At 46.0% G+C, this 18337-nt stretch overlaps 1 protein-coding gene across 6 annotated transcripts in view; it reads right to left on the bottom strand.

Annotated features, from left to right (window-relative positions):
• Nucleotides 1-459: 459 nt before the first annotated feature.
• The window catches only part of LOC144106258 (cytochrome P450 3A6-like), a 28690-nt gene continuing 10812 nt past the window's right edge, over nucleotides 460-18337 (bottom strand). For 4 of the 6 annotated variants that reach the window (XM_077639018.1, XM_077639023.1, XM_077639017.1 and 1 more), the window contains 3 exons: nucleotides 16893-17082; nucleotides 13272-13480; nucleotides 460-1482 (listed from right to left, as the gene is read on the bottom strand). In XM_077639018.1, coding sequence (XP_077495144.1) covers nucleotides 541-1482; nucleotides 13272-13480; nucleotides 16893-17082 — 1341 coding nt within the window. In that variant the 3' untranslated portion in view covers nucleotides 460-540. Of the gene's footprint in view, nucleotides 1483-13271; nucleotides 13481-16892; nucleotides 17127-18337 lie in introns of all 6 variants that reach the window. The other 2 variants (XM_077639022.1, XM_077639020.1) reach the window with 1 other exon arrangement.

The raw sequence follows: 18337 nt of genomic DNA on the forward strand, positions 1-18337 counted from the left end.
GCCAACGGACACCTGGAAACATGATCTCCATTTGTTCTCTCCCCTTTCTATCTCTCCCACCGTTCCCCTTCCCAAGTGTAGAGTAGCATACCGGGCGCTGCCTATAGTTAACCTCCCTGCCTTTCCGTTCGTCTTTCTTTCTCACCCAATAATATTACTACCCATCCGTGGGTGGTAGTGGCCCGCGGGTTCTTATTTATTGTATTTTATTATGATATATACCTAATCCTTAAGTGAAAGGAAACTGCTGAGAATAACTCTTGAGTCTTTGTACCTTATCATCAAGAGTGCCGTAATAAATCTGCAAATACAGATTTTACGCGTTGCTGTGCTTTTCAAATGAAGATATGGTAGCTAGCTGCGAAGCAAAGTGGGACGTTTATTACCATGTGAGTATGCTATTTCTGCGATTGTTCTAAATTTGTCCAAGATTTGAGGCCTGGGAGCAACGTACTGGGAGAAAACGTTTTATTATCCGCAATGTTTCTGCAGGATCAAAATTTTGGTGGATTACACTGACAGCAAAAACTCTAAAAACATTCAAATATTCCTCGGTCTTAGGCTAAGGTGCACGCCACCCTTCGGGTTTGCCACCAAGCTTGGCACTTCCAGAATCAAAGGATCCTGCGATTGTTCGCATATTTCAAGTTTGTAATTGCGCAGCGTTTTCACCAGAGTGGTCTTGATACTGAGCAGGGCCAACCGTTTGCCGAGACAGGCCCTTTGACCCAAGCCGAAAGGGAAGTAGGCGGCAGGGTGCCTCTTCATCGACGCTTCTTCCGAGAAGCGTTCCGGGATGAATTCTTCGGGCTCGCGCCACAGCTCGGCATCACGGTGCACATAAAAGGCCGGAGCAATGATGTTGACGCCAGCGGGAATGAAGTGGCCGAGGACCGTCGTGTCCCGCGTGCATTTTCTGGCCACCATGTGGGGAACCGGCGGGTACAGACGGAAGGCTTCTTTTACCACCATATCCAATCTCTCAAGCTCGTGCAACTGCTCAAAGGACAGCTCATTTACGCCCGGGAAGCGCTCTTCCAACTCGTGCAGGATGTTCTCCTGTTCTTCTGGGTGTCTGGCCATCAAGTGGAATAGGAACGCGAGTGCTGCGGCAGTAGTGTCGAAGCCCGCTATGAGGAGGACCACGGCGTTCGAACTGACGTGGCGCTGATTGAGAGCCTTCAACTTTTGACCAGAAACACACGAGCCATTCTTGGCTGCGGTCTGGGCGTCCAACAACATCTGTATCATGTCGTCGCTTCGAGGCCGCTTTCCAGTGCGGCGGAGCTCGGTGACTTTGTTTACGTCATCCATCATTTTCTTCATGCAGCGAGCGAAGGACGTGAATGGATACAAAAGGAGAAGTATGTGACGCAGAGCAGGAAACGCAAAGGAGCCTTCAAGGGCAGTCTTGTCGGCCTGCTCGAAGACCTTTCGCATCCACTTCAGCATCGGATCTTTAGTCGATCTCTGGCAGTCAATCTGCATGAATAACCGAAAACAGCTCATTGGTGCATCATTGAAGAGGTAAAAAACAGCGCAGCGACGAAGGACACGTCAGAAGAAAGAAGAACAAGCGCTGACTAACAACTGAGGTTTATTGGAAAAAACACAGGTATTAATAAACTCCACAAAACAAGCAGCATACATGATTCTCCGAAAACACTTCTAATCATGGAAATCGAGATACTTAATCTCACGAAGAAGCACCGAAGCTATGCTTACACATGTGTCACCATTCACGTAGACGTGATATGCCTCACACAGTTCCCTTGTTAATTTTTTCCTATGCCTGCAAATAACTTTCGCCTCATGGAAAAGAGGTGTGCACATTTTCATATCGGGAGAAATGGGGATATTATTCAGGGGGCAATCTCGGATATATAAAGCAAGGTTGGGCGATGGGGTGCATTTAACGAGGTATTTTTTTTTACTTAGTTATCGCATACTGCGGACCAAATACGGTCCAAGGAGGAGAGGCACAGTGCAAAACTAAAGAGTACAAAACTTCGACCTTGAAGGAAAAAAGATACATGACGACGAAAGAAGTACTAAAAAGGACGACCAGCACTTATGCAACGCTAGATAGGCACAGGATGAAAGAAAGAATACGCAGTGTCAACAACACAGCGCGTCTCAGGCAGCGCCAACCGACGGTTGAAATTACTCAGGACAGGCAAGCAAAGGAGAATCATGAGGCAGCGGGTTGCAAACAGTAATCGTATTAGGAAAATATGAATACATATAGGCATTGTTAAAGAAGAAAATACCAGCCAAAAAAAAAGACGAACACACCAGGAGAGAACAACACAGGACCACGGCTGGACTAACAACTGGATTCTTTATTGAGTACAGACCTCCAAGTAAACTCAACGCATGCGCCAAGGCAGGACAGACGCTCAAGCATACTTATTCAAATAATCAAGTTCTTTTATCGTCAGCGCTATCGATGGTGAACTGACGCAAGCATCGCCATGTTTTGCTATTTGAAAGGCCTCAAAGATTTCGCGGGCCTTCCATGTTTTCCCATAGCCCAGAATGGTGACTTCAGAGAAACGTGGGGAACACTTGCCAGGACATCTACTACAGTGCCAAGCAGGATTGCCATCTTCACCAGCGCCAACATTTGTTTTGTGCTGGCGCATCCTGTCGTTCACACAGTCACCCGTCTGACCTATGTAAAATTTTCCACAGGTCAGCGGAATCTTATAAATCACTTCAATCCGGCACTTTGCGTACATGGTTCTATGTTTGGTCGTGCAACGCTTCTTGTTTCCGCCAGGCATAATTCGTGCACAAAGTCCTGAAAGCTTGACGGGCGCCGAAAAAATTAAATTGACCCCCTGGCGCTCGGCGACTTCCTTAACATTGTGCGCCACTTTGTGCAAATAAGGCATGACTTGAAATTTTTTCTTTTTCTCAGTGGCATCGTTATTTCCCTTCTTGACCTCGCCGTTCATCTCTCTTGATACGGATTCAGCGAACGCTCTCAACATTTCTTAAGGGAAACCTGCATCAGCAAGGCGTTTGGTTTGCGTAGCGACACTGGTTGACACGGTGTGACAGCAACTTTTTTCACAGAGTTCTCGAAACAAGCCTTAGCAATACCTCTCTTGACTAGTTTCGAATGGTTAGAGTCAAAGAATAAGAGCCCTTTTTTTGTCCTAGGTGAATACATCCAGCACACATGGCCTTCTCCAGAAAAGGTTAGTAGCAAGTCTAAAAAACGGATGGAGTTGTTAGTGGCTAATCCGTGAGTAAATTTCAGAAGGGATGAGCAGCGCCTAAAGGCACCTAAAACATGTTCAACTATCATCTGATAGGAGTCATTAGGTCCGGTGTTTTAAAAGCACTAAAAAGTCATCAACGTATCTGACAATTCGCAGAACACGCCCATCATCCAAAACACTTCGAAGCGAGCGGTCACACTTTGCTAAGAAAATATTGCAGAGCACTGGGGCTACACAAGCACCTATGCAGATCCCTTTCTTCTGAATATAAAACTTGTTGTTAAACTCGACAAGAGTGGAAGAGAGGTACATAGCAAGGAGCTCCAAAAAACTTTCACTCTGGATTCCACATCTTGTTTGAAAGGCCAGTTCACCACACTCTTCAATCAGTTCTCTCACCGCATGAAACAGTTCGTCGTGAGAGATAGAATAGTAAACGTCCTCGATGTCCACAGAGAAGGCCATGTTTGCTCCTAGTAGGCCTTGCTGTAGCTCCTGTACAAGAGCTGCAGAGTTCCTAATCCCGAAAGGGTCTTTTGGCGTAAGGCTGTTCAGATGTCGTTGAAGATATTGTCCAACCACCTTTTGCACGAGCCCTTTTCTGTAACGATGGCCCTCAATGGTACAGGTGGCTTATGTGTCTTCGCTGAGAAAAAAACCTGCAGCGAATTCTGCGAAGATTTCTTTACAGATTTTAGCAGGTGGTCAAAATTGAGTTCTCCGAGGAGCTGCTCAGCGGCGGATTTCACCTTGGTCGGTTTTTTCGAAGCGCCTACAAAATATTTTTCCATGGCTGCCGCAGCTTTTTCGCTGAACCGTTCCAAAGGCAGCACAACAAAACAGCCTTCCTTGTCAGACTCTAGAAGAGCCAGCTTCGAGTCACGAAGAAAGGTAACCACCTTGCGAAGGTCTTGCATTTTCCTTGCTATAACTTGGTTCCCCGACTTCTGAAGACAGTCAACACCTTCGGAGAGGCATCTCTCCTTTTCTTGGGTTGGCGCCAGGTCCGAGACACCTCTGAAAACCGCCAGTAGCTCATGGTTCTTCATTTTAGGCACCAAGCTGTACTTGGGACCCTTGGACAACAGGGAGTCGATATTCTCGGGTCCTGCTGCGCAGTCGATGTACGTCACAGGTCCAGGGATAGGTGTTGCTTTCTTCTTTCTTGGAAGCCATACCCGACATTGGTTCCAGTGGCATTCGGTGAGACGGGCTGCCAGCCGACATGAGCCCTGAAAACGTCTCTCGTTGGCCCAAGCCAAGAGACGTTTTCAGGGCTCATGTCGGCTGGCAGGGCAGCCCGTCTCACCGAATGCCACTGGAACCAATGTCGGGTATGGCTTCCTAGAAAGAAGAAAAGAACACCGATCCCTGGACCTGTGACGTACATCGACTGCGCAGCAGGACCCGAGAATATCGACTCCCGGTTGTCCAAGGGTCCCAAGTACAGCTTGGTGCCTGAAGTGAAGAACCATGAGCTACTGGCGGTTGCCAGAGGTGTCTCGGACCTGGCGCCAACCCAAGAAAAGGAGAGAGGCCTCTCCGAAGGTGTTGACTGTCTTCAGAAGTCGGGGAACCAAGTTATCGCAAGGAAAATGCGAGACCTTCGCAACGTGGTTACCTTTTTTCGTGACTCGAAGCTGGCTCTTCTAGAGTCTGACAAGGAAGGCTGTTTTGTTGTGCTGCCTTTGGAACGGTTCAGCGAAAAAGCTGCGGCATCCATGGAAAAATATTTTGTAAGCGCTTCGAAAAAACCGACCAAGGTGAAATCCGCCGCTGAGCAGCTCCCCGGAGAACTCAATTTGGACCACCTGCTAAAATCTGTAAAGTAATCTTCGCAGAATTCGCTGCAGGTTTTTTTCTCAGCGAAGACACATAAGCCACCTGTACCGTTGAGGGCCATCGTTACAGAAAAGGGCTCGTGGCAAAAGGTGGTTGGACAATATCTTCAACGACATCTGAACAGCCTTACGCCAAAAGACCCTTTCGGGATTAGGAACTCTGCAGCTCTTGTACAGGAGCTACAGCAAGGCCTACTAGGAGCAACCATGGCCTTCTCTGTGGACATCGAGGACGTTTACTATTCTATCCCTCACGACGAACTGTTTCATGACGTGAGAGAACTGATTGAAGAGTGTGGTGAACTGGCCTTTCAAGCAAGATGTGGAATCCAGAGTGAAAGTTTTTTGGAGCTCTTTGCTATGTACCTCTCTTCCACTCTTGTCGAGTTTAACAACAAGTTTTATATTCAGAAGAAAGGGATCTGCATAGGTGCTTGTGTAGCCCCAGTGCTCTGCAATATTTTCTTAGCAAAGTTTGACCGCTCGCTTCGAAGTGTTTTGGATGATGGGCGTGTTCTGCGAATTGTCAGATACGTTGATGACTTTTTAGTGATTTTAAACACCGGACCTAATGACTCATATCAGATGATAGTTGAACACGTTTAAGGTGCCTTTAGGCACTGCTCATACCTTCTGAAATTTACCCACGAATTAGCCACTAACAACTCCATCCGTTTTTTGGACTTGCTACTAACCTTTTCTGGAGAAGTCCATGTGTGCTGGATGTATTCACCTAGGACAAAAAAAGGGCTCTTACCCTTTGACTCTAACCATTCGAAACTAGTCAAGAGAGGTATTGCTAAGGCTTGTTTCGAGAACTCCGTGAAAAAAAGTTGCTGTCACACCGTGTCAACCAGTGTCGCTACGGAAGCCAAACGGCTGTCTGATGCAGGTTTCCCTTAAGAAATGTTGAGAGTGGTCGCTGAATCCATATCAAAAGAAATGAACGGCGAGGTCAACAAGGGAAATAATGATGCCGCTCAGAAAAGGAAAAAATTTCAAGTCATGCCTTATTTGCACAAAGTGGCGCACAATGTTAAGAAAGTCGCCGAGCGCCAGGGGGTCAATTTGATTTTTTCGGCGCCCGTCAAGCTTTCAGGACTTTGTGCACGAATTATGCCTGGCGGAAACAAGAAGCATTGCATGACCAAACATAGAACCATGTACGCAAAGTACCGGACTGAAGTGATTTATAAGATTCCGCTGACCTGTGGAAAATTTTACATAGGTCAGACGGGTGACTGTGTGAACGAGAGGATGCGCCAGCACAAAACAAAAGTTGGCGCTGGTGAAGATAGCAATCTTGCTTGGCACTGTAGTAGATGTCCTGGCAAGTGTTCCCCACGTTTCTCCGAAGTCACCATTCTGGGCTATGGGAAAACACGGAAGGCCCGCGAAATCTTTGAGGCCTTTCAAATAACAAAACACGGCGATGCTTGCGTCAGTTCACCATCGATAGCGCTGATAATAAAAGAACTTGATTATTTGAATAAGTATGCTTGAGCGTCTGTCCTGCCTTGGCGCATGCGTTGAGTTTACTTGGCGGTCTGTACCCAATAAAGAATTCAGGTGTTAGTCCAGCCGTTGTCCTGTGTTGTTCTCTCCTGGTGTGTTTGTCTTTTTTTGGCTGGTATTTTCTTCTTTAACATGCCATACCAACAGGCCCACCATTCTGCCCTGCTTCATATAGGCATTGGTGCGGGCAAGAATGGGTTCAATGTAGTGTTTATGCTTATGACGAGATTTCTTAGATGACTGTTTAGTTATGAGATTCTGGGGGTCTATGCCTAGTTTTGAAAAATAGAAACGACCAAGAAATTTAATTCGAGCCGTTTTCTTCGTTCTCTTAAGCATTCAAGCCTTGCTTCTTGCAACATAGCAGATTGAGAGTCCCGGCGTTTGTAGCAGTTGTATATAAGACGCGCGGCAAGCTTCTGAATTTTTTTCAATTTTTTCTATATCTACCGTTGTGCGAGGGCCCCACACAATACTAGCGTACTCCAAGGAAGGTCTTACTAGCGCTTTGTACGCCTTGCTTCTTAGTTCACTTGACGATCTTCGTAATCTGTGTTTTACATTGCATAATTTTTTACGTGCTGAAGAGCATATGTTTTCGATGTGCTCCAACCATTTAAGCCTGTTTGTAATTGCGACGCCTAAATACTTATATTCCACTACTTTTTTAATCATATTACCGCCCAGGTTATATGAAAACTCCAGTTTTTTCTTTTATTAGTAACACACGTATGCACAGTCTTCTCAATGTTAATCATTATATCCCATTTATCACACCATTCTGCTAGTAATTTTAGATTTGCGTTCAGCTCGATTTGATCCGTAACAGAATATATGGTTTTAAACATGGCACAGTCGTCTGCAAACAGTTTAACTGATACAGTTGGCCCGATAGAGGCTGACGTATACGGCTGTTCACACAATTTCCCGTTTGGCCGATGTATTGCTTGCCACAAGAACAATGATTATCGTAGACTACCCTTTCAGCACATGGCGTGAACTTATTTTGGTGGTTTATCTTGCAGGCTGTACTACCGGTCGTTTTTCTGTTTTTTAGCCATTGCTTTCCTATCTACTATGGCACATATTCTTCCAAGTATTATTGGGGATTAGAACAGCACTTGAATACCATATCTGGCGCCTACACTATTTAAGTTATGTGACAAAATATGGACATATAGTGTAACCGCATGCTTCTTTGTGCCAGACGGCTCTGATGGATGTCAATTCTTGAATGATTCTAGTTTCCGCAGAATTTGGTTGCACGCAAGCAAGCTTACCTCTTCCGGAAAGGCTGCTGATTATAATCTACTAACCTGATGACTAAAATTATTTGCCATCCCATGCACACAAGATTATGAAACTCTGGATCCTAAACATACAACGGCTATACCACATTTAACTAACTTAGAATGGGCTTAGGGATAACTAAGCAAGGGCTTCTCTGAGCGCTGCTGAAAAGACAAACAGACGTGTTCACGGCCAAGGACCAATCTTAAGTCTAAAAACTGTAGCTCTTTGTTTTCTGGGACTTCGATGGTAAATTTTAAACCTTCTCTGCAACTATCAAAGACTATTAGTATTTCTTCTACATGGCCCTTGAAATTTGTAGGCTCAACAAAAATTGAATAATAATCAACAAGCCTAAACACCTGTTTTACGCAATCTCCGAACTTAGATTTTATCGTCCTGTGAACACGACACAAAAAAATATTACTTACCACCGCAGCTACTTGCGAACCAATGCACACCCCAGCTTTTTGAGCAAAGAGTTTACCTTCCCACTCAACAAAAGTCGATTGCAGGTAAAACGTCAAAAGTACTAAAAACAACTCCACAGATACCCCACAATCCGAAATAAAGCTCACCTCATCATTGTCAATAGTTATGCTTTTCTTAACACACTGCAGGAGCTTATCCTGTGGTATGGAATAAAACAAATCCTGCACATCGATGCTGAACATGCCACTCGAACCCGGGTTACAGCGTTGCAAATACTCAACAATGGCGACAGACTTCGAAACAAGAAACGGGTCACCAATCACTAGAGTGCTAAGGTGCTTTTGCAAAAAGCTTGATATCGAATGTTGCCAGGTGTTCCGCTTTGTAACTATACATAGCAAAAGAATTTTGGGTTTCTGCGTTTTCACAGAGAAGAAAATATCTAGACAATTTTTCTGCGAACTACTAACAGAGCGCTGAAGCCCTACCAAGTTCATTTCTCCCAGTAACTGCATTGCTTCAGCCTTTGGTCTATGGACGTTAATACAAGCTTCTTGCAGTTTTTTTGCGATAGTGTTCCCGGCTCTTTGTCTGAACAGATTTTCTGGGACAACAACAAAATGCCCTTCTTTTTCCGATGCCAGTAGCCGTAAATACGCTGATGAGAGAAAGTTATCCAGGGGAGCCAAACTTCACCCCTTCGCGGACCCTCCAACTGTCCCCTTCAAAGCCTCAACACATTTTACCTCGCACCTCGGTTCTTCCGCCTTCCGGGCTTTGCGAGAAACACTCCTTCCAATGCACAGCATTTCTTCTTTTCCTAGGGATGGCTGGACACAAAATTTCGGGCCTTGCTTGAGAACCTTTTTCGCACCTGCTTCTCACCTAGAACCAGTAACTTGCCCTCAGAACACGGACGCTTCGTCTTCGCAAGTCGTCAAGGGCGTGAAGAATGCCAGAGGAATTCCGTGTGTTGCTTCGCTAGGTCACACCACTCACGAAAACGCCGCACTCGATGCTTGTCCCTGCCACATGCCGCCCAAAGGCAGTCGTTGTAGAACAGGTGCTAGTGCCACTACTCCGATCCTATTATGCGGAGCATTCGGGGAATGTGTCCTTTCGGCGGGACCAGGGCTCCGCACAACATCAGCGCCTCAATCGGGCAAATGGCACGTCTTGCATGCCAAAAAGTCAGGCGAGCTTTTAAAGCTGTAACTCCGATTAGGGAAGCCAAGCCAGCCTGGCTGTCAAGACGAGCTGCGTTAGGACAGAAAACAGAGCTCAGAGTACCGGAAATGAACTGAAGAAAAACCGAAAACTGGGTTAGTTGGTGCATCATTGAAGAGGTAAACTGGGTAAATGGTTGTTTTTTGGAGAGTAATAATACCTGTCTTTTTTCCAATAAACCTCATTTGTTAGTCAGTGCTTGTCCTTCTTTCTTCGTTCGTGTCCGTCGTCACTGCGCTGTTTTTTACCTCTTCAATGATGCACCAACTAGCAGTTTTCGGTTCTTCTGCAGTTCATTTCTGAAACTCTGAGGTCTGTTTTTTGTTCTAACACTGCTCTTCTTGACAACCAGGCTGGCGTGGCTTCCCTAGTCGCAGCTAATAACTGATTATATTATTATTATTATTATTATTATTATTATTATTATTATTATTATTATTATTATTATTATTATTATTATTATTATTATTATTGCAATTAATTCATGAACCTTACACTATTTTTCAGGCACTAGACATTAACCTCTACTTATACTTGGTGCTCTACCGGCAGAGGCCTTCTCAGCGGCTGCACTCTCCTCGACCGGAGGCTGCTTTGCCTATTGCGTTCTAGAAGCCTTCATCGATCGCTACGCTGCTTTCACGAATTTCGGCAGAATTTTTGCCCACGCATCCGCCTGTGCCATCGTGTGAAGATAACCGCTACGGGAGTGCTTGTCACGAACCCAGAGAGAGCGCCACCTTGACCAGTGTTTTCCTGCAGCCACTTAAAGCGCTGTACCTCGTCACTTTGGCGGCGAGTAAGCGCGCAAGCAACTCAAGCCACTGTCTACCATTTTCCAGCTGAGTGCTTATTTCTTTTGTATACTTTTCTTTTCGATGCCTCTGCTGTGCCGAAGTTTTTGTAGCATGCCAAATGCAGGAAAAAAAAACTGTCTGATGGTGCTAGATTACCCCACTGCAGGAATGCATGTGTGTTGTTGAATGTCCCAGCCTATTTGGAGACTTTCTGTGCACGCTACGAGCCAACTAGACACGCCAAATTCATCACAATAGAAGAAACGAAGGCGCACACTACAAATATGTGAGAGCGGCGCCTAGAGCCCGCGCTGGGAAGGCTACGATCGCAATAGAGGACGCATCACAAACAAAACGCTGTGCGCGGTCCAAAAGCATAAAAAGCTACAGTTTTCAAGAAGAGCCACAGCGGTGGCTCAGTGGTTACGGCACTCGTCTACTTACCCGGAGTACCCAGGTTCGAACGCGACCGTGGCGGCCGCGTTTGGATGGAGGCGAAACGCAAAAGGCGGCCGTGTGCTGTTCGATGTCAGTGCACGTTAAAGATCCCCAGGTGGTCCAAATTATTCCGGAGACCTCCACTACGACACCTCTTTCTCTCTTTCTTGTTTCACTCCCTCCTTTATTCGTTTCCTTACGGCGCGGTTCTGGAGCCCACCGTGATATGCGAGAGAGTACGTGTCATTTCCTCTCAAAACAATTTTCTAGTTTTTTTTTTGAAGAGTGTCTTTGGTCATCTCGTGAGGCTATTGTGCCTAAAGAGTTATGTGTCGTAAAACTGGTAATTTCAACGAGTAACGTGCACTTTACGGGTTGCAATTTTCTTGCGAAGTGTAAGAAAGATTCGTCAATTGTTTTTCTTAAATCGAGGAATAAACCAAGAGCAAACATTTTGTCTTGACTATTGTCAGTTATGCGCTCCTTAACGTTCATTCTTGCATGCTCGGTCGAGTTCTTTTTTTGAAATCCGTACTGACGCTGAGAAACGATTTCAGCTTGATTAAAAAAAGTTTTAGGCGGTCAGACAGCACATCCTCAAATATTTTATAAAGCGTTCTCAGCAGCGCAACAGGCGTGATAAAAGGTAGTATATCACTGATTTCACAGGCAACATGCTTAACCGTTGTGGGTACAAAGCCGTCAAATCCTAGTGCTACATTGTTTTCCAGTCTGTTCTATATTTGGCACATTTTTCCGCTGCGAAAATAAAGAACTGGATGTTTGTGCTGCGATCATCGTTATAGGGTTGCTATCCGTCTCTTTTCAGAGATGACACTATATCCGGGCTGGCTGTTTAATGCTCATTATATAATTTTGCTCTCGGCTAAATTCAATTATTTGTGCATTTTGTCGTATTCGCTGTGTCCCATACTTTTCTGGATGAATGCGCAGGTAAAAAAGAGGTCTTCATAGTATGTGAGTCCCGCTTTCCGGAGATCAATTTGAAGCTTTTGTTTCTGAGTTTCTCCGCTTAATGAAATTCTTGCCCCTGTTCGTGGGAAAGCCTGACAAATTGTGTTCTTATTTTTTACAAGTTTATACAGCTTTAAGTTATTGCATTACTTTCGTGTCTTTATTGCGTTAATCGCAAACCGCTGTTCAAGTGGCTCTGAAAGGGGCTCTCATCAAAGATGCGGTATTCCGGGGATGTTAAAGGGTGCTGCTTCCCGAATACATTCCAGCAAGAATTTTGTTATTGAGTTTCGTAGAAGTGGAGTTATATGCCGTGAAAAATTGAATTTCGGCCTCTTCGCGCCTTTCCCTCTCATCTCAATTTTTGAAAGAGGAGGAGGAAGATAAACTTTATTTTCGTCGACCTAGTAGCATTGGTGTGGGGTTATAGCCCCATCAAGTGGTCATGAGCCCGTGGCGTTCGGCGACTTCTAAAACTCTTGTCACAACCCGGATCTGTGTGTCCGAGTCGGAACTGAGCAATGCGGCCTCCCACTCGTCTGGATTCGAGAGTTGCAGACCTCGAGGAGGGGAGTCCTGTGGGCAAGTCCAGAGAATGGGGATAGAGTGGCATGTTGGCCACATAGTTGACAGGAGGGAGAGTAGACCGCCGGGTATATGCGGGCATATATCGCAGGGTTGGGGAAAGTGTTCGTTTGGAGTTACCTCCACGCAACCTCTTAGGGTTTGGTTAGAGAAATATGTGCGGCGGGATATAGGATTCTACCTAAGCGGTAGTGCATGGCTATGTCAGGAAATGTAACCATACGATCTCTCGCCGTCCGCAGGACGGGCGACAACACCTCCCGGCCGACGAATCCTCGGGCATGATTGTGGGCCACCTCGTTCCCTGGATGGGATGAGTGCGTAGGGACCCAGATCAATTGGATCGGGCGGAGTTGGTCCCTGGTGGTGCGGAGGAGAGACAGGGTGACGGGGGAGCCCCGGCCTTTGGCGAAATCATCAATCGCAGATTTAGAGTCGCTGAAGATGGTTTCTGCAGAGGTTAAGACCATCGTCAAGGCTATGGCCGCCTCCTCGGCCTCTTCAGACAATCTGACGGGAATGGAGCACGCAACCAACGGCCGTCCATAGTAGCTTACAACCGCGAGCGAAAAAACATCGTGATTATAGTATGCGGCAGCGTCGACGTAGACCGCTGTCTGATCTGTTAAAAATACTTTTTATGGAGACACTTAGCCCTGTCCTTGCGGCGAGTGACATGATACTCTGGGTGCATGTTTTTCGCAAGTGTAAAGGTCGGCGCTCCTCCGCCGACACCACCGCAGAAATTTCCCTGCAGGAGCTTCCTGGCCTGGCCTTGTGAACCGGATGCTGACCTTTGTCAAGCCATTACTGGCTATTTGCTGGCACCGTGCAGCATCCCAAGAATTGCAATTTCTCTTTCTATGCTGAAATAAAGTGATCTGATTGGATTATGCGCGCTATGCTCCGAATTACGGACACAGTGAAGCATTAACCCTTACCTCCAAGGCGAGGGCTGCTTTGGTGATGATGTCCAGTGCCAAACCCTGGGTCAGCTGGTACATTTCGACAGCTTTTGGTTTGCGGCAGACTTCCGCGAGCAGTTCGACGAAGACATCTGCACAACTGGTCACAAGACTGGAGTAGAGCTTCACTTTAGGGACTGTGAAACCTAGGTTCATGACTGAGCGCACACTTCTCCATTCCATGCCTGCAAAAAGAAACGCATTGGAAGGTAGAGATGTTTAGGACCACAAGCAATATATTTTCTTCTGTTGAGTAAAGCTGTTCATTGAAAGTTCTCTGCGATTTGGAAATTTTGGATTGCATGGTGGTGCAGGATGATGATGCGCGAAAGTTGAAAGTAAAACTAGTACGCTTATAAGGGCACACATAATGGACAGCAAGACCAGGTTTCACGAGCCCAGAGATCGCTTGTAACGCTGAGGGACTCGGTCAGATAGTGGGAAAGAATAGGCCTACGTCACCTGCCACTGCGGTATGGGGTTGCTGACATTGTAACGCTTCGTCCAGCAGCGCGGATGCGCTAGCAATTTGGGCGTAAGCTTCTGGCACAAGGGAAGGGATATGAGAGCCTCGTTTGACAAACGTACGAAGGAAGCCAACAGTCTCCGAAACCAAGGTGCATAGGGGAACGTTTCTATTTTTGTAGCGAGAGCTAGACTGGGCTACAAGTCGAGCAGTTCACGTACATGAGAGAGACCAGTTGTGCGCATGCGCCGTTACCATGGCAACCGAAGAGGAGCAAAGTGCGGCGTGCGCTTCGCTGTCCCCACGGCCGAGTGAGACGTCACGCGGATAAGCAGTTGTGCGCATGCGCTGATACCATGGTAGCGAGAGAAACGCCACAGCTGCGCCGCGTTTTTCATCACCGCCTCCCCGCACGCTGCTCAACAACCCGAAACCCGCGTCGCATATGCGCAGCATTGCGTATAGAAGGGGGAGGTGCAGTGGGCGTCTCTATCACAACGTTTGACATGCATGCAGAGAAGGAGAGTCCAGCCGCTGATAAACAGCGGTATAGACAAGAGAAGATTAACTCTTTAGATCCTGAGGTTGTCGCCTGGCAGTTGGTTTGAACCAAATAAGAACGCTGGAGTCCGCGTGTACGTGAAACGAGGTATCCCAGCTGTCAGACATTTCCCTTCGATCGCGGTGAATAACGCTGAAGCCTGCTGTGTTCGGCTTCTCGAAAGCGGCATTATCATCCAAGGAGTCTACGTGGCACCGAGAACATCTGTCAAGCGGACGATTGATGCTGTTGCCACGAGTATACCAGCTATACGGCACGGTTTTAAAGCTGTGACTGTGGGTGGTTCGAACAGGAAACAGGACTCTCTTAGTGTATGAAAGAAAAATTTAACTTTAATTCAGCTTCGGACCCTCACATCCAGTCTACACAATGGGGAACTAGAATAGAGCTTGTAAACTAAAGAGGCTCTACCAAATCAAAATACTGTGTCCATAAAATTGAGACCGCTGCATGCTACTTCACAGATTATCGGACAGTCTTCGTCTTTGTCAAGCAAAATGAATAAAAGATGTGCATACCCAATGTCCCTCATTGCTAAACATACAGTTACCACAACAAACTCAGCCAAGGAAACGTACCTCTTGCTACGTATATCCTGGCATAGCCAAGCTAAGCCACTGCCAATTTTTTTATATTTCTCGTACTGAAATTCGAGAATAATACTTCTATTAATCTGCCGCTTAAAGAAAATAAATTATAAAGCAGCAGAAAAAACAACCCTGTCGCTGGTGGGATATCCGAACCCAGAACGAGGGCCTCGGTTCTGACAGCCTTAGAAAGAATAAGAGGGTTCTCACATAGCCTCCACCCACGCCGTTCGGCGACGTTCCACGCCATACCAGCGGTAATACAGAACGTACTACGTCCTCCACTCATTGACGAGGGCGACACTGGTAAACTCTGTCAAATTCGGCTACACTCCACATGAATGCTCGCGAAGGTAGAAGACTGGACAGCCATCGTCGTTGCTCATTCGGTAGAGCACCGGACGCCAAATTCGAGGGTCGTGAGTTCGGGCCGCGCCGGCGACATGTGGTTGTTTTTCTTGTACTTTCTTATCAGTTATTTTCAAATAATGACCCTATTTATCTGCCACTGATTAGTACAAAAATTTTTAAATTCCCTGTGCTTCTTGGTCATGTGACTGTTGGCTTCCTTCATGCAATCCTACATTTCATTGTTCAACAATTTAAAAAAAAAATAGTTTTACAAGTCCTGCTTGTCATGAAGTTCTCGCTTTTATAGGTAATAAGGGGACAATTACTACTTAGCATCCACCCCATCGCAGCTATAAGGCTAAAAAGAAAACCAACACATCTTTCACAGAAATATCGTTCAATTGACCAACAAAGCAAAGCTACCAGAAGACAAAAGAAAATAGAGAATCTGCTCTGCTTTTTGACTAGTTTATTCAGAGTAATCAGATTCATCGGTCTGACTACGCCCACTGCAAGACAAAGACCCATGTCTCTCCATTTAACCCTGTCCTGTGCCCGCTGCGGCCACCGTCTCCTCGCCGACTTTTTAATCTAAACCACCCACCAATCTTTCTGCCGCCCCCTGCTACGTTTGCCTTCTAAAAAATTGGCGTATTCTTAAAGGATGTTGTGACCAAGTGCTACACCATGGTGGCCAAACCCTGTTCTGGTGAGGGAGTGCGTTGTAGGTTATTCAGAGTAATGCCATCTCTAGTTATGGCCTCCTGCTCCTACACCTAGCGGAATTTACTAAGTGGCAATACGTTTGTCTCACCACTTTCCCGCAACAACAGTGTGTAGTAGGCATGCACATTTATTGTTTCGCTTCTCGCATGAAGAGTGCCGAGTGCCCCAAGCGAACGAGCATTAAAGGTGCACTAAAGAAGAATCTGAACTCGTCTTTTTACCGCGGGAACTCTATCTACACGTTCTCAGCATTATTAGGAACTACGAATTATAGTCCTGTGTGGCCAATTGCCCTAATTGAATCGGATCAAACGTCTCGGCTCCCGCCTCTTTTTAACTCAACGCGGTAGCTAGGAGGAGTCAACCAACGCGTCAGCCAGCCCCGTGGCGACTTGCTGCTCTGCCGTCGGCGGAGTGGTTCGTAAATCAAAGAGTCCGCGTGTATTTTTATTTTCGTGGGCCTAATTTTGCTTCTATACTGTCTGTGACTGAAAATTTTCTTCACAGAAGCCTAAAAAGAAAATAAAATCGGAAGCGAAGCCATTACTAGAGTGACTGATAGGCACTCCACGCGTTGGTTGACTCCGCCTACCTACCGCGTTGAGTTGAAAAAAAGGCGGGAGTCGGGACGTTTAATGTGATTTTATTAGGGCAGTCTGCCTTACAGGACAATAATCAAAAGTTTCTAAGAATGCCCGGAACGTGTAGATTGAGTTGCCACGGTAAAAAGACGAGTTCAGATTCCTCTTTAGTGCACCCTTGTTGCAAATTACACCTGCGTATCGACGATTATATTGCACCGTATTTCATGCCTCACGTGACCTAAGGACACCTTACAAGTGACATCTATCGTCAGATAGTTGAAACTGAACAGCAACAAGAAGAATTAAGGCTTCTCTGCTTACCTGTGAGGAAAAAGAGAGAGCTTCTCATCGGCTCCACATCGAGGGCGTAAGACGGCCTGTCCAGGAAGGCGCGGCTGTCCTTGATGAAGATCTCTCTGATCACATCAACGTCTGTGATCACCATGTAAGGCTTTTCGGCCAGGTAGAACCCAAAGATTTTGCCATACTTCCAAATCCATTCTCCCATCACCTGCAAAGTTGGCGCCGATTTCGACATTCTGAAATGAAGGCAAGCTGTAAAAGAAGGACACTAAAATTGTCTAAATGGAGTTCGATACCACGGGTATTGATTCGTCACTCTCATTTATTCAGCACGAGTAACGAAGAAACATGGGAAGCGGATATTTTCGCCTGCATGCGAAGCTGTATACTCAAAAGTAACTGTGTCACATTAGCTTCTACATTTCTATTTCAACCGACCCCGTATTGCGTGTGCTTTATCCACCGCGTGATACATTCCTGGTGAACCTGTTTGCATTATGTTTAAGTGTCAGCGGAGACGGGTAGATTTCCAATACTAAATCAGAAAGGTGTTGTCGGGCTAGTTGTCTCGATACTTGTAATGGCATCAAAGGTTATGCACATAAAAAACGACACGAAGATGGAAGACACCACTGTATGAGCGCAAAATAACAACTAGTTTACTCAGAAGCTGACACCTCTGATTATAAGACATGTAGGCGCATGCGCGGTGGATACATCCACAGCATGCCTTGTAAACGTGGTAACCCCATCATACGCTACAGGCCAAATTGTAACAAAGCTGATTCGCTGCTGTATAAGGCGAGAGAAGTATCGCTGACGCTGACCCTACCAAATCTGCCCTGTAGGGTATGATGTTGTTACCACGTTTACCAGGCATGCTGTGGATGTATCCGCCGTGCGTGCGCCTACATGTCTTATATTCAGAGGTGTCAGCTTCCGAATAAATTAGTTGATAGTTTGCGCTCGTTCTGTCGTATGTTCTCTCATCGTTCCGTCATTTTTGCGCATAACCTTTGATGTCACTACAAGTATCAGCAATATAGGAAACACAAACTTCTTTGCAGTTTGGCGTTTTGTGTTCCTGGCTATGGCAGTTCTACTTTTAGCTGTGTGAATATTTCTTCTGGGCGTTTCTTCTACAGGCTAGTGTCGGCTAGTATCAATCCAGATATTAAAATAAATATATGCTCGTCGAAAAAAATTTGAAAGAAAATCAAAGGAATGTTTTGTTTGGGCAATATTGCGGTTCAAAAAAGTGGTTCCTCATTGTAATTAACTGGTCTTTCTGAAAAAGTCTGCATTCCAAAATCAAAAGCAGGACAGTTCTTATGAGCGTAGTTCTCACATCTGGAACAGGGATTTCTTCTTTGACTTAGTTTTCGCACACATTTTCAGTGCGCATTCCTTAGCACGGGGGGCATGAACTAAATAAAAATGTCAACCTGAGCGTCGTGAAGGGC

This window comes from Amblyomma americanum, chromosome 10 (genome assembly GCF_052857255.1).
Source record: "Amblyomma americanum isolate KBUSLIRL-KWMA chromosome 10, ASM5285725v1, whole genome shotgun sequence".
NCBI lineage: Eukaryota > Metazoa > Arthropoda > Arachnida > Ixodida > Ixodidae > Amblyomma > Amblyomma americanum.